Raw genomic sequence first — 16,566 nt, forward strand, 5'->3', positions numbered from 1 at the left:
TCTGCTCAGGCCATTCCTGAAGATCACAGATGACTTGTTTCCACTCCAGTTTTGTAGTTATGAGGTTGCTGCTGAGACCGGTGGGGAATCCACAGACACCACAGCAAGTGGGGTGGGAGGTTTGGCAGGTTATAACATTTGTTAGGTTTACTATTGGCACTTGTATCAAGATACAGTGAAAGGCTTTTTGTTTTAAGTGCCGTAGAGCAATACATTACAGAAACAGGCCCTTCAGTCCATCTATTCCATACCAATCTGTTATTCTGCTATGGCCTGGACCATGGCCCGCCTGTACCCCTCCCATCCATCTACTAATTGAAACTTCTCTCAAGTTTTGCAATTGGATCTGCATCCACTACCTCCGCTGGCATCCATCGTTAAGGACGCCCCCCCCCCCACCCCCACCCCCACCCCCACCCAGAATATGCTCTCTTCTCATTACTGTCATGAGGGAGGAGACACAGGAGCTTGAAAACACACACTCAATATTTTAGGAACAGCTTCTTTTTCTCTGCCATCAATTTCCAAACAGTCCATGAACCCTTGAGGAGAAGCGAATGTGACCGAAGTTGAGGGTAGTCCTTGATTATGTTAGCTGATTTTCCGAGGCAGCGGGAAGCATAGTTGGAGACAATGGATGGGAGGTTGTTTTGTTGAGTGAGGTTCAGAGCTATCTTGTATGCCCCTTCTCCAATCAATGCAGATAATGGGCTGGGTAATCCTCAAGGGTCTGTGGAGATGCTGCACTTTTTAAAGTAGGTATTGAACTTTTCCTTCTGTCTTCCTGGTAATCTGTTCCCAGGACAGGACTTAGAAGAGCCTACCTGTTTCAGGAGTCTGGAACCAAGCACATGAGTGATACATGCAATGAGCTCTTCAGGCCTATGCAAGGAGCCAGAGAGCTTTGGGCTCAGAGGTTTTTAATAGCAGCTGAATTAGTTAATTGTTGTCTAACGAGAGTTAATTGTTTAGATGTCCTTCTGTTTTCCTCGAATGACTTGCTCTTTGTATTGCAGTCTCCTTGTGCTTGCCGTTTAAACTTGTTAAATTTATTTTGATTGGCTTGGGGATTCCTTGTTACTAGTATTATTTAAGTGAGTACCCGATCAGTGCTAATCATGAGTCCTGGTTTGAGAATGTTACCTCCACGGTGTCACCATTGTCTGTTGGAATTCTTATGAATAAATTCTGGTTGCTGTCTCTACATGGGAGTCTGTCTTTCTTCCACACTTGGGTTCCAACATTGCCAGCGCATATCATGACGGATATGGCTGTCCTACAAAGGTAGCTGTTCGTGATTAGGGACTCCAGGCTGGAGGATATTGGCTTGGGATTAGATGCTGATGTTAGTTTTTTTATCCTGCCAGTGGAGTTGGAAGATTTTGTAGGGAAGAAATTGTTGTCTTTCTTGAGGTGTCTGCTGTAGGTCAACTCAGTTTCAAAACATACAGGAGGGCTGGGATCACTGCAGTGTAATAGTTAATCATCTCTGTAGTCTTGAACTCCAGGGACCCTTTTCTCCAATTGACCAAAGGTTGTCCAAGTGCACTGAAGGAAATGGTGAATTTCATCTTTGAGATGTGGCTCATGAGATATGGGCAGTGGTCGATGTTTTCAGGGTCTTGTTTTAGAGGGTGGTGTTGTGCAGTTTGAGAGAGGGCTTGTATTTTTCAGATGTTAGGCAGAGGCCATGTTCTTACTCACTCTAGTGAACAAATTGGTGATGACTTGGAATTTGTCCTCTGGACTTGCACGCATGCTGTTGTGACCGTGGCTGGAGATGAACTAGACTGAACATTGACGTGTAGCAGGTACTTTGTTGGAAGTGATGGGCAGAGGGACAGGTTCTTCAACACTAGAATTGCCACCGACAGTCCCAATCATCCACTGACAGCCCAGTACGGAGGTGCAAGGAAGAATATTTTCAAAGATGCTGCTAACCATGTCTCTGTCCTTGACGTGAGCCCCTTGACATCATCCCACATCAGCCTATTGGTCCAGCCTTGCCACTTCTGACTGACAAGAATTGAAAGGTACCATGCTGAGAAAGAACAAGAGCACAGGGACAGATGGTCAAAGACATGATGCAGAAGAACTTCAGTAATGAACTCAAAGTCTAATCTATCCATATCCAGGAAGAAGAGGGCATGCCAGAGCACCCCTGAGTTGCCTAATCATGTGTGTCCTCTGGGTGCTCCAGTTCCTCCTGAAGCCATATGCGTTAGTGAGCTGTGGGTACGCTACATTGGCTGCGGAAGCATGGTGACAATTGTGGACCCCCATTACATCTTGGGCTGTGTTAATTGTTAATGCAAATGACACATTTCACTGAATGTTTCAATGTACAAGTGACAAATAAACCTCATCTCTAATCTTTTGAATTAAGGCTTGAGTTTTAATTAGTTGAATAAGGCACTTCAGCATATCTGGAATGAAACATTTGCCAATGTATTTTGGTCCTCTTCCTCTTGTATGACAGTTTGGAGTTCTTTGGCGTAATGATTCCTTTCCCAGGCAAATACCCATAAGTACAGCCTGGAAATTGTATTTAAAAGGCCCTAGGGCTATAGTTTATTTATATTGTGCAATTCATTAACATTGAAACTTGCACCTGGGATGACAATACTGTAGGTGAAGAGAATTGTTCACGGCTTGATCTACGTGCATGCCATGGGAACGTGGGGAAGGAAGGATCCCAATGTGGCATTTCAGAGCATTGGGGAATAACAAGTAGGAAATGCTGGAAATAGCAAAGGCCGATAGGCAGCGCATTCAGGGTGTTAAAGAAGCTCTGCTTCTTGTGATGTCTGTGCTGTTCTCTGTAAGAATATTTCACAACATCAAGGTTGCAGATTGGAGAGTGTACCTGCTTTCTTTTATGAAGCCTATAATGCTCTTCAAAATGGAGGATTTATTTATTCAGAGATACAGCATGGAACAGGTCCTTCCGGCCCAACAAGCCGCACTGCCCCACATCCCAACTATTTAACCCCAGCCTCATCACAGGACAATTTACAATGACCACGGTACGCCTTTGGACCGTGGGAGGAAACCCACACGGTCATGAAATGTACAAACTCCGTACAGTTGGCACCTGAATTGAACTCTGATTTCTGACAGCCCAAGCTACAATAGCGTCATGCTAACTGCAAAGCTATTAACCCCACACATGAACACAACCTCATTATTTAAAAAAATCTTTCCACTAGTAAATTAAATAAATAGTGGAAAAATAAAAATAAAAATATAACAAACACGAGGAAATCTGCAGATGCTGGAAATTCAAACAACACACACAAAATGCTGGTGGAACACAGCAGGTCAGGCAGCATCTATAGGGAGAAGCGCTGTCGAAGTTTCGGGCCGAGATCCTTTGTCAGGACTAACTGAAAGGAAAGATACTAAGAGATTTGAAAGTAGGAGGGGGAGGGGGAAATGCGAAATGATAGGAGAAGACCGGAGGAGGTGGGATGAAGCTAAGAGCTGGAAAGGTGATTGGCAAAAGTGATACAGAGCTGGAGAAGGGAAAGGATCATAGGATGGGAGGCCTAGGGAGAAAGAAAGGGGGAGGGGAGCACCAGAGGGAGATGGAGAACAGGCAGAGTGATGGGCAGAGAGAGAGAAGAAAACAAACAACTAAATATGTCAGGGATAGGGTAAGGGGAGGAGGGGCATTAACGGAAGTTAGAGAAGTCAATGTTCATGCCATCAGGTTGGAAGCTACCCAGCCGGTATATAAGGTGTTGTTCCTCCAACCTGAGTGTGGATTCATTTTGACAGTAGAGGAGGCCATGGATAGACATATCAGAATGGGAATGGGATGTGGAATTAAAATGTGTGGCCACTGGGAGATCCTGCTTTCTCTGGCGGACAGAGCGTAGGTGTTCAGCGAAATGGGATAAAAATATAGGTTGTGTTCATGAGTTCAATGTCCATTCAGAAATCCGATGGCAGGGGGTAAGAACCTGTTTCTGAATGGTTGAGCGTGTGCCTCCACACTCAGAGAAGAATCACTCTGAGAATGAATCTCAGAATAGTATATGGTACTTTGATAATAAATTTACTTTGAACTTTGAGATTACTACTTGATTTGTATACCATGAAAACAATTAGACACTGAAATAAAGCTAATGATTGGAATCACTACTTTTCAGCAAGCATGCATCTAATTGTCAGAATATTATTTCAGTAAGTGATCTGACAAATTTACTCAAAGGCTAAATACAAGCACAAGTATTTCAGTAAGTATTGTGTCGACCCAGTTTGTTGGGATCTTGGCTTTTTTTCAAGTCTTAGATCAACCTTTTCTTCTTTCTTGGCTGAGTGGAAGGCATATCAATTTTCTATAGCAACACCTTTCACAGACAGTACCTCTGAATATCGCTCATGTTTCCCAGCTAATGCTGTGATATTTGACTAAGGTTAGGCACATACGCACACATGTTGTTGTTTCAGTTGTGCTAAGCAATGTCTGAGCCATCTGCTGGGCACTCTGAAGCTTTCATCTCAGTGCTCTCCACTTAGTGAAATACAATGTTCCCTGATGCCCCTCAAGCAAAAATTTTGTGCTGGGAGAACATGGTATAGTTTGTGGAAAAGCTATAAAGTTATAAGTTGCCCTCATGATTTGTATGTTGGGAGGTTAAATTCAAAACCTGCAAGATAATGTTGCAGCCCCATAAAACCCTGGAAACATTCTTATGAATGTTTTTGGAGCCTTTTCAACTTCTTAGCATCACTTTCCTACTTCTGACTTGCATATTTCATAATGTTTCTGCCTGAACTCCTTCATTCTATAAATTTGAGAACATTTAAAGTACCTGTATCTGTATCCTAACTTGTACCACCCAAACAAACATACAGTATGCAAGAGAGTTTCTGCAAACAATTCTATAAACAGACATGTAGATCCTGATCCCATTTATAAACCAATGCAGACAAAATACCAGACAATACACAGAGTTCGACACACAGCCAATCAGCAACAAGACCTCTCCCTATGTCACAATGAGTTTCTGTAATGATGACCATTTAGCTGATTGGTAAGTATATAAAGGTCAAACATTCAGAGGACACGTCACAAGTGAGCAGCACAACACTGATGTCTCCTCATATGGTGACAAAACATTTGCAAATGGATTGCCAAGATCAGAGAACAATTCAACCCAACCTTGCACCATCCAGTTCTCACGTCATCCTCACTGCTTGCTGACTGAGCTGGCTGCTAAGGGACACTTGAGTTTTATATTTCCTCCTTGCACTTCTCCCCTCCCTGTGTCCACACCCTTCACTTCTAAGATGTCTACACCTCTCTAGTCTCGAATTTAACCACTGCACCATTGACAACCAAGCATCAGCTGAATGCACAATAAATGTCGTAATTTCTGCCTTAAATCTCTGTATTTCAGTTTCTTACATCACAACCGAGCTCCATTCACAAGCTGTTATCCACCCTAATATCTCAGTGTCTCCATCTCAATTCTTTTGTTTGATTACAGTTCTGTGGAGTCTCAGGAAGCCATTTAATCGGCAGGTGCTTCTTAATGCAAATAAAAAGTGGCTAAAATGAGGGAAGAGATCATCTGATGTGTGAAATCTGAATGGTATTTTTAATCCTCTTGTATACATCAAAAAAAACTCCAACCAGAAAGATAAAGTAACAATGGCAAGATGGAGGAAGAGGCAGTTGGCTCACAAATATTGAAAGCTTGGAGACAGTGTGAGAAGGAGGATAGACAGGTGATAGAGAAGGGATGTGCTCAGACCGATGGTTTGAGATGTGTCTATTTTAATGCAAGGAGTGTTATGAACAAAGCAGATGAGCTTAGAGCATGGATCAGTTCTTGGAGCTATGATGTTGAGGCCATTACAGAGACTTAGATGGCTTGGGGGCAGGAATGGTTACTTCGAATGCCAGGCTTTAAATGTTTCAGAAAGGACAGGGAGGGAGGCAAAAGAGGTGGGGGAGTGGCACTGTTGATCAGAGACAGTGTCACAGCTGCAGAAAAGGTGGACGCCATGGAGGGATTGTCTACGGAGTCTCTGTGAATGGAGGTTAGGAACAGGAAGGGGTCAATAACTTTACTGGGTGTTTTTTATAGACCGCCCAACAGTAACAGGGATATCAAGGAACAGATACGGAGACAGATTCTGGAAAGGTGTAATAATAACAGGGTTGTTGTGGTGGGAGATTGTAATTTCCCAAATATTGGCATCTCCCTAGAGCGAGGGGTTTAGATGGGGTGGAGCTTGTTAGGTGTGTTCAGGAAGGTTTTCTGACACAAAATGTAGATAAGCCTACAAGAGGTTGTACTTGATCTGGTATTGGGAAATGAACCTGGTTAGGTGTCAGATCTCTCAGTGGCAGAGCATTTTGGAGATAGTGATCACAATTCTATCTCCTTTACCATAACATAGGGATGGTATGTTAGAGGGATAGGAACAGACAAATTAGGGAAGCGTTTAATTGGAGTAAGGGGAAATATGAGGCTATCAGGCAAGAACTTGGAAGCATAACTTGGGAACAGATGTTCTCAGGGAAATGTATGGAAGAAATGTGGCAAATATTCAGAGGATATTTGCGTGGAGTTCTGCATAGGTACATTCCAATGAGATAGGGAAAGGATGGTAGGGCACAGGAACCGTGGTGTACAAAGGCTGTTGTAAATCTAGTCAAGATGAAAAGAAGAGCTTACAAAAGGTTCAAAAAACTAGGTAATGATAGAGATCTAGAAGATTATAAGGCTAGCAGAAGGAGCTTAAGAAAGAAATTAGGAGAGCCAGAAGGGGCCATGAGAAGGCCTTGGCAAACACGATTAAGGAAAACCCCAAGGTATTCTACAAGTGTGTGAAGAGCAAGAGGATAAGACATGAGAGAATAGGACCAATCAAGTGTGACAGTGGAAAAGTGTGTATGGAACTGGAGGAGATAGCAGATGTACTTAATGATTACTTTGCTTCAGTATTCACTATGGAAAAGGATCTTGGCAATTGTAGCGATGACTTTCAGCAGACTGAAAAGCTTGAGACTGTAGATATTAAGGAAGAGGATGTGCTGGAGCTTTTGCAAAGCATCAAGTTGGATAAGTCACCAGGACCTGATGAGGTGTACTCCAGGCTACTGTGGAAGGCAGGGGAGGAGATTGTTGAGCCTCAGGTGAAGATTTTGCTTCATTAATGGGGACGGGAAAGGTTCTGGAAGATTGGAGGGTTGTGGATGTTGTTCCATTATTCAAGAAAGGTAGTAGAGATAGCCCAGGAAACTATAGACCAGTGAGTCTTACTTCAGTGGTTGGTAAGCTGATGGAGAAGATTCTAGGAGGCAGGATTTATGTACATTTGGAGAGGCATATTATGATTAGGAATAGTCAGCATGGCTTTGTGAAAGGCAGGTCGTGCCTTATGAGCCTGATTGAATTTTTTGAGGATGCGACTAAACACATTGATGAAGGTAGAGCAGTAGATGTAGTGTATATGGATTCCAGCAAGACATTTGGTAAGGTACCCCATACAAGGCTTATTGAGAAAGTAAGGAAGCATGGATTCCAAGGGGGCATTGCAAGAACAGGCTTGCCCACAGAAGGCAAAGAGTGGTTGTAGACGGGTCATATTATCCATGGAGGTTGGTGACCAGTGGTGAGCCTCAGGGATCTGTTCTAGGACCCCTACTCTTCATGATTTTTATAAATGACCTGGATGAGGAAGTGGAGGGATGGGTTAGTAAAATTTGCTGATGAGATATTGGATGAGGTTGGAGATATTGTGGGTAGTGTGGAGGGCTGTCAGAGGTTACAACGGGACACTGATAGGATGTAAAACTGTGCTGGGAAGTGGCAAATGGAGTTCAACCCAACTAAGTGTGAGATGATTCATTTTGGTGGGTCAAATATGATGACAGAAGGGTAAGACTCTTGGCAATATGGTATCAGAGGGATCTTGGGGTCTGAGTCCATAGGACACTCAAAGTTGCTGCGCAGGTTGACTCTGTGGTTAAGAAAGCATACGGTGCATTGGCCTTCATCAGTCGTGAGATTGAGTTTAGGAGCAGATAGATAATGTTGCAGCTATATAGGACCCTGGTCAGATCCCACTTGAAGTACTGTGCTCAGTTCTGGTTGCCTCACTATAGGAAGGATGTGGAAACCATAGAAAGGGTGCAGAGGAGATTTACAAGGATGTTGCCTGGATTGGGGAGCATGTCTTATGAGAATAGTTTGAGTGAACTCGGCCTTTTTTCCTTGGAGTGACGGAGGACGAGAGGTGACCTGATAGAGGTGTACAAGATGATGAAAGGTATTGATCATGTGGATAGTCAGAGGAATTTTCCCAGGGCTGAAATGGCTAGCACAAGAGGGCACAGTTTTAAGGTGCTTGGAAGTAGGTACAGAGGAGATGTTAGGGGTAAGTTTTTTATGCAGAGAGTGGTGAGTGTGTGGAATGGGCTGCTGGCAACAGTGGTGGAGGTGGATACAATAGGGTCTTTTAAGAGGCTCCTGGACAAGTATATGGAGTTCAAAAAAATAGAGGGCTATGGGTAACCGTAGGTAATTTCTGAGGTAAGGACATATTCGGCACAGCTTTGTGGGCCGAAGGACCTGTATTGTGCTGTAGGTTTTCTATGTTTCAATGTTTCTAACATACTTCCCTGTAAAACTGCTTACATTACCTCACACAGAAATCACCCAACGATCTAATCCATTGTGAAATCAGCATGGAACAGGCTCTTTTAGATATGGGCTTAGGTGAGAGCCTCTCAGTCATAAGAGTGATCATAACACGTTGAGAGGTAGGATTAAAGGATGTTCTGGAGCAAACTGATCATAATATATTAGAGTTTTATACTTAATTTGCGCATGAAAGGCTTATGTCTGAATCATGACTTTAACCAAGACACGTGCAAAATTGCAATTGCACAATCAGAATCACAAACAAAATCAGGTTTAATATCACAGCATGTGTCGTGAAATTTGTTATCTTTGTGGTAGCAGTACAGTGCAGTACATAATAGAACAAAACTGTGAATTACAGTAAGTGTATAAATATATATTAAATAGTTCAATTAATTAATTAAGTAATGCAAAAATAGAAATAAAAATGTGATGAGGTAGTGTTCATGGGTTCATTCCCATTCAGGATGGTAGTGGGGAAGAAACTGTTCATAACTCGTTGAGTATGTGCCTTCAGGCTTCAGAGTTGGCTAAGAATATTGTGGATTTTCTAATAGTAATGATGTTGAAATTTCCGGTAGTGCAAGAGAGTGTTCCAGAAAGCAGTCAGCAAATCCGGGATTTCCATATAAGCATAGGTTCATGCTGTCTATGGTTCAGCTCTCCTGTGTAATATTTACAACTCTCTCCACCAAAATCAAAGGAATCAGTCGAAAAATAAAAAATAAGGTGTTACAACCTGCAAATTACCAATACAAATACTTTTAATAAGTGTGTTTACATTTCAAATTTCTTATCTGTGGATGTCATGTAACAATTAAGAATGATGAAAATGAAACTAATCACATTCTTGTATGTAATATCTGAGAATTGAAGTGTTAGGCTGCCAAGGCAGCTTAAGGGCATCAGCTTAATGGCATTGATCCTTTTGAACTGACAGTTATGGACAAAGAGAATGGGATGATCACTAGGTCTTTATTGGCAACTTTCATCGGGGCAGAGGCTAGCATCATCTGTCCACCACTGTGACAAAACCAGGTCTACAATTTCAAGTTGGCCGTGAGAGTGTGGAACGAGCTGTCAGTGCAAGATGTGCATGCAAGCTTGATTTCAATGTTTGTGAAGTTTGGAGTGGTACATGGATGGTAGGGGTATGGATGGTTATGGTCCAGGAGCAGGCTGACTGGAGTAGGCAGTTTAAATGGTTTGACATGGGTGATGGGCCTGTTTCTGTGCAGTATTTTTCGATGACTCTTTGACCCTACGTTAGCTTGATAGTATAGAAGTTAAGAAATAGCAAGGGAAAGACGTCACTGTTGAGAATAGCATTATAGTTTCCTTCACAACAGCTACACCATAAAACACAGTATATATAAAGAATTAATCAAGCAATATTGTGCAGTAATTGTGTTTGACTTTATATATGGAATGGACTAACCAAATGGAAATGGAAGTCTTGTTGATGAGTACTGTATATAGTCCATATGAGTGGTGGGGTGGAGATACTGTATGTCTCTACTAAAGGAGGTGTAAGGCGCTCCTTCCCTCCAATTACTGCAGAATATTGCTTGATTAATTCTTCATATATACTGTGTTTTATGGTGTAGCTATTGTGAAGAAAGCTAATATGCTATTCTCAACTGTGACATCTTTCCCTTGCTATTTCTTAACTCCTATACTATCAAGCTAACTTAAGAGTCATCGAGTCATGGAAAAATACAGCACAGAAACAGGCCCAGCACCCACTAACCTGCAGGTCACCCTTGGGCAAGGTGTAACACCTGCTTAGCCCCCCGATCAGGGCCACGTGAGGCCAGGGTGGTGGATGGTCGTATGTGCAGCTAGTGCATATCACAAGTCCTGGTTCTGTGACCACTGACGCCAGGCTGACAATCACGGAAAAGTATTGATAATGACTGGAGTCACCCATTTTGTAAAGGCAATGACAAACCACTTTTTCAGAAAAATTAGTTGAAAACAATCATAGTCATAGAAAGACCAAGATCACCCACATCTAATGACACAGCACATAATGAGAGAGTTTCTTAGCTCATTATTTTAGATTTAGTCATGTATAAAGAGGTAGGACTAATGGTTCCTCTGGGAAAGAGTGATTATAACATACTGAGAGTTTAATATTTAGCTTGAGAGTGGAAACTGTATGTCTGAAACTTGTGACCTAAATTTAGATAGTTATGATAAGAAGGCAGTTAGCTGAAGTGAAGTCGGAAAATAGGTTAAGTTCCAAAATGGTAGATAAGCAGTGGAGTTCAAAGTAAATTTATTATCATATTTAGTACATAAATATTCCCACACACTACAGTGAGATTTGTTTGCTTGCAGGCATTCACAGTAGAATTCAGAAATACATTGGAATCAATGAAAAACTACACACAAAGTCTGACAAACAGCTAATGTCCAAAAGAAGGCAAACTGTGCAAATACAAAAAAAATTGTAATAAAATAACTAACACTAAGACCATGAGCTGTAGAGTCCTTGAAAGTGACTCTGTGGGTTGTGGGCTCAGTGTTGGGGTGAGTGAGGTTATCCATGCTGGGTCTGGAGCCTGATGGTTGAAGGGTAATAACTGTTCCTATACTGGGCCTTTAAGCACCTGTACGTCCTTCCCAATGGCCGCAGGGAGAAGAGAGCATGGCGTGGATAATGGGGGTCCTTGAGATGGTTGCTGCTTTCTTGTGCTAGCGCTCTTTGTAGATGTGCTCAATGGTGAGGACTGCTTTGCCTGTGATGGAATGACCATTTTGCATTCTCAACAAAGAGGTATTTCATTGAAAAATAAGAGGTATCAAATTGAAAGAAGAGGCACATGATGTCAGTACAAAGTTGTAGACCAAAGCTGGGAAAATATTTGAAACCAGCGAAGGGTGGGTGAAAGGAAAGGAATCTGGGGCAGCACAGTGGTGCAGTGAGTAAAGCTCCTGTCTCCCAGCGACAGGGCATGGGTTCAGTCCTGACTTTGAGTGCTGACTGTGTGGAGTTTCCATGTTCTCTCTGTGACCATGTGGATTTTCTCAGGGTGTTCCAGTTTCCTTCCACTTCCAAAAGACTTGTGGTTGGGAAGGTTGGTTTGCTGCAATAATTATCCCAGTATGTGGGAGGAGTTGAAAAAATATAGGGAGTATAAAGATAAGGGAATTAATGTAGGATTAAAATAAAAACTCTGGTTAGGCCACACTTGGAGTGCTGTGTCCAGTTCTGGTCGCTTCACTATAGGAAGGATGTGGAAGCATTGGAAAGGGTACAGAAGAGATTTACCAGGATGCTGCCTGGTTTAGAGAGTATATGTTATGGTCAGAGATTAAGGGAGCTAGGGCTCTACTCTCCGGAGAGAAGGAGGATAAGAGGAGAGATGATAGAGGTATACAAGATATTAAGAGGAATAGATAGAGTGAACAGCCAGCGCCTCTTCCCCAGGGCACCACTGCTGAATACGAGGACATGGCTTTAAGGTAAGGGGTGGGAAGTTCAAGGGGGATATTAGAGGAAGGTTTTTTACTCAGAGAGTGGTTGGTGCGTGGAATGCACTGCCTGAGTGAGTGGTGGAGGCAGATACACTAGTGAAATTTAAGAGACTACTAGACAGGTATACGGAGGAATTTAAGGTAGGAGGTTATATGGGAGGCAGGGTTTAAGGGTCAGCACAACATTGTGGGCCGAAGGGCCTGTACTGTGCTGTACTTTTCTACGTTCTATGTAAAAATGAACGGTGTGGACTCATGGGCCAGAGGTTTAAAGCAGGGGCTCCCAACCTTTGCTATGCCATGGACCAATACCATGGATCAAGGGGTCTGTGGACCTCAGATTGGGAGCCCCTGCTCTAAGGGCATCCCATTGAATGATGGAGCAACTTAAAGGACTTTAGTCAACTCCTTTCCCTTGCGGCTGAATCATTTCACCGAGGAGAGATGGGAATGGTTTAGCTAGGTGCAGAATTGCCTGAGTAAGTAAAAGAACATTTTATTTGTGCACAACTTTTTGGAAAAGAAAACTTGGTGAGATCATGGTGGCCTTATAGAATAGATCAAATTGAAATTATAAAACACTCAAAGTACTCCAAGGAGCATGTAATCCTGAAGTATATGGCTAACACAAGGGGGAATAACTGTAAGGTGATTGGAGGAAAGTATAAAGGAGATGTCAGGGGTAGGTTTTTTTTTACACAGAATGTGGTGGGTGCATGGAACAACTGCCAGGGTGGTGATAGAGGCAGGGACATTTAACAGACTCTTAGATAGGCACATGGAAGATAGAAAAATCAAGGGCTATGTTGAAGGGAAGGGTTAGATTGAAATTAGAATAGATTAAAAGGTTGGCATAACATCATGGGTCAAAAGGCCTGCGCTGTGCTGTTTTGTTCTATGTTAGAATGCCATCATAGCATAGGGGTTTGGGTAGCTCAGGAGTTAACAGCTTGGGGCGTTGGAGTTCAGAGTTCCAACTCTGGCATTCTCTGTAAGGAGTTCATCCCTTGTGTGAGTGGTTTTCCTCCATGTGCTCCGGTTTCCTCCCACAGTCCAAAGATGTTCCGGTTTGTAGGTTAATTGGTCATGGTAGATTGTCCCATGATTAGGTTAGTGTTAAATAGGTGGGTTGCTGGGCAGTGTGGTTGCCAGAAAGGCCGGTTTTGCACCGTATCTCCGAATGAATGAATGAATAAATAATCTACCATGACTCACTGGGGAACTTCATAGTTTGAAAACAGTGATCAGCTATTTCTTTACGGAGCTCAATCCAGAGATTCCAGTGTGCATTTTCTGATAAACTGCTATTGTTAGAAAAATACAGATGGTACTTTGTGAAGGAAATGATATAATATGCCAAAAAGGCTGAGGAAATTGCAGACAAGTATATCCTATATCCCAATTATAGTATAATTAGGCAATGGATTATTACACCACGTATTTAAATACCATGAAAATGATGGTGAGAATTTTTTCTTCCCCACAGTATACTTGGTGCTTTCAGAACAGGATGGTACATGTGGCACGTACTGTATACCAGTGGCTTCAAGCAATCTGTGTGTGACCAGAGCTTCTACAACGGACCTGTCAGCAAATTCTGGGCATATGCATTTGTCTTGAGTAAAGCCCCAGAACTAGGTAAGATAAAGGACATTGTTTCAGTTGCAAACCATTTATTCTAATTTTGGATGATTGATGTCTCCTGCCAGAATTGTCCTCCCATTTTGCACACTGATTAAACCTCTCCCATGACAAGGAAGAATAAGCAAACGACACCTACCAGTTCAGGTGAAGGGTCTCAACCCAAAACATCAACTGTACATTTCCCTTCACAAATGTTGCCAAATCCACTGAGTTCCTCCAGCATCTTGTTTACTGCATCTAATTAGATATCTTTGGGCTCAGGTTGTTGTCAAAGATTATACCTCTCTTTTGACCTTACTTCTCCAAGAGGGCCACAACCTTGTCATAGGGTTTGGAGATTTGAGTGCCTCAATGACCTGGAGAATTATGTTGGCTGGAGTCAGGGCTTTTATGCTTTGGCTTTTGGTTCGGTCACCCATGCCAAATAGGTCAAAGGGTAGAGGCCAGACTAAGGTCCTCCAGGTTCAGGGGTTCAGCCAAGGGCTAACATCCCTGTAACAAAACTTGTTATGGAAACGTCAGTAAAGAATCCTTCTACTTCTGAGTGTGATGGTATTCCAGAGTCTCCACCTGGGACTTGCATGACTGACGGTAGTGAAAACTGAGAGAAGCTACTGATATGATGAAGGAAGTCCTGAACACCACCAGAAATGGAGGACATTTATTGCTGCCCTAAATGCCAGTGGTGCAATGGGCAGGAAGTAAGTTTGACCCTACTGCTTCTAAACAAACTTGATCTGTTTTTATATAAAAATGAGAGACGCAGGAGATACTGCAGATACTGGAAAATCTAGAGCATGCACACAATGTGCTGGAGGAGCTCAGCAGGTCAGGCAACATCTATGAATGGAAAAGAACAGTCAACGATTTGGGCTGAGACCCTTCATCAAATAACAATGGTTTGCCTCAACCAGTTCGGTCTGCAGCCTGAGAGATATTTTCCATTAGAGGTAGGGGATGAACCCCACTCTATACCCCCAGATTCTGCTGTTCAGCTATGAACTGAATTTTGGAATTGTATTACTTATTCTAAAGGTGATTATAAATCATTAAATTAATAAAGTTGCGCAATTTTCCTTCTCAACGAATGCACAAGCATTAGCCTGAAATTCCTGACAAGCAGCAGGCAGAGATGAGCAGGACCCTGGGTCCCCCTGAAATTCCTGACAAGCAGCAGGCAGAGACGAGCAGGACCCTGGGTCCCCCTCATGGAAAATTGCTGCTGTCGTTTGTAACTGAGCTCTGACACAGGAGAGCTAAGGAAAGCCAGCAGTGGAGCAGGAACTTCCTGCCACTTTCCCAGCAGCTTTGTTGGGGAACTCTGGCCACCAACCTCATGGCAGGTTAGACCCGGCACACATTCTGCAGCTCCAAGCAACTCATTGTAGCGCAACAACGGTGTCCAGGGCAGGCAGGTTCCAAGAAAATGATGTAGTTGATAGATATAAATGTTTTAATAAGTGCTTAGCAAAAATAAATTAACAGGATGTTTAATTGTTAATCGTCTTTAAATATTTGTGAATGTCAAAAACATGCAAGTTGTGGGACAACTTTGAGAACTGGTTCAGTCACGGGAAGTGGCTTCTCTGACCGTGAAAACATTTCTTTGGGATTTACCAAAGGTCCTGCACACAACCGCTTGTCGATCAGATCAGAGCATGTGTGTTGTTGGGGACTCCGTTCAAGGTAAGAGCAGGTAAGCTTTAGCAGGTAGGCGCAAGCAAATCGCAAATGACACTGACTAAATTCCAGTTCATATTATAGAGTCACAGAGCAGAGAAAGAGGCCCTTCTGCCCAACTCATCCATGCTGACCAATGTGTCTTCATGAGCTAGTCCCATTTGGCTGCATTTGGCCATATAACTGTAAACCTTTCCTGTCCATGTAGCTGTCCAAATCTCTTTTAAACACACTCTTTCTGATTTGTGTTTACTTTATTTTCTATTTTATTTATTTATTTTAGACATACCAGCACAGTTAACAGGCCCTTCCAGCCCAATAAGGTCAGGCTGCCCAGTTACACCCATGAATAATGAACCTACTAACCCATATGCCTTTGGAATGTGGGAAGAAACTGGAGCACCCTGAGGAAACCCACACAGTCATGGGGAGATTGTTCAAACTTCTTACAAACAGCGGAAAATGAACCCGGGTCATTTCTGCTGTAATAATATTATGCTAACATTTATGCTCGTTGAGCCAGTGACCAATGCGACTAGTGGTGATATTCTGCAATTCAGTTCTGCTTTTTCTCCTTCTTTTAAATATACTAGTAATCTGTGTGCGATTGAAATCTGTAATTTATATTTTGATCATGTGTTTTTGGGTCAACTGAGCGATATGGTACTTTTGCTGTCTGCGAGGGAATTTGACATAGTTGAGAGTGAGATTGAGAACAGGGTGTGCCTAATGGCAGATCACAAACCCATGATCGGCTCCAATTCTTCTCTATTAAAGCGTCGACCAAGATTGAAATCAACAAGGATGAGATCAGGAGGTGAGCAGATGCTTGGTGCTGTCTGCCTGCATTTGGCTGGTCCCTCTCCACCTCTTGTTGGCCGCTGCCGGTGAAAGGTTCAGGAGTCTCAAGTCTTTGGCAAAGTTTGATCAGCGCGGTTTGTGGATGGGACTTGTTTGTAGAGGACTCTGCAGTGCATGTAGTATGTGTTTCCGGTTACTCCTTTCTTTAATTGCTATTTTGTGTAATTTTGATCGAGGTGGACTGGTTCTCTGGCCTACATGAACGACACAGCACTAAACCGAACTGAACTAA

The 16,566-nt window shown here is 42.7% G+C and overlaps 1 protein-coding gene across 3 annotated transcripts in view; it reads left to right on the forward strand.

Annotated features, from left to right (window-relative positions):
* The window catches only part of LOC140714370 (very long chain fatty acid elongase 6-like), a 152,447-nt gene that overhangs the window by 101,966 nt on the left and 33,915 nt on the right, over positions 1 to 16,566 (forward strand). For all 3 annotated transcript variants that reach the window (XM_073025575.1, XM_073025574.1, XM_073025576.1), the window contains one exon: positions 13,636 to 13,787. In XM_073025575.1, the coding sequence (XP_072881676.1) occupies positions 13,636 to 13,787 (152 nt within the window). The remainder of the gene's footprint in view (positions 1 to 13,635; positions 13,788 to 16,566) is intronic.

Source organism: Hemitrygon akajei, chromosome 21 (assembly GCF_048418815.1).
Source record: "Hemitrygon akajei chromosome 21, sHemAka1.3, whole genome shotgun sequence".
NCBI lineage: Eukaryota > Metazoa > Chordata > Chondrichthyes > Myliobatiformes > Dasyatidae > Hemitrygon > Hemitrygon akajei.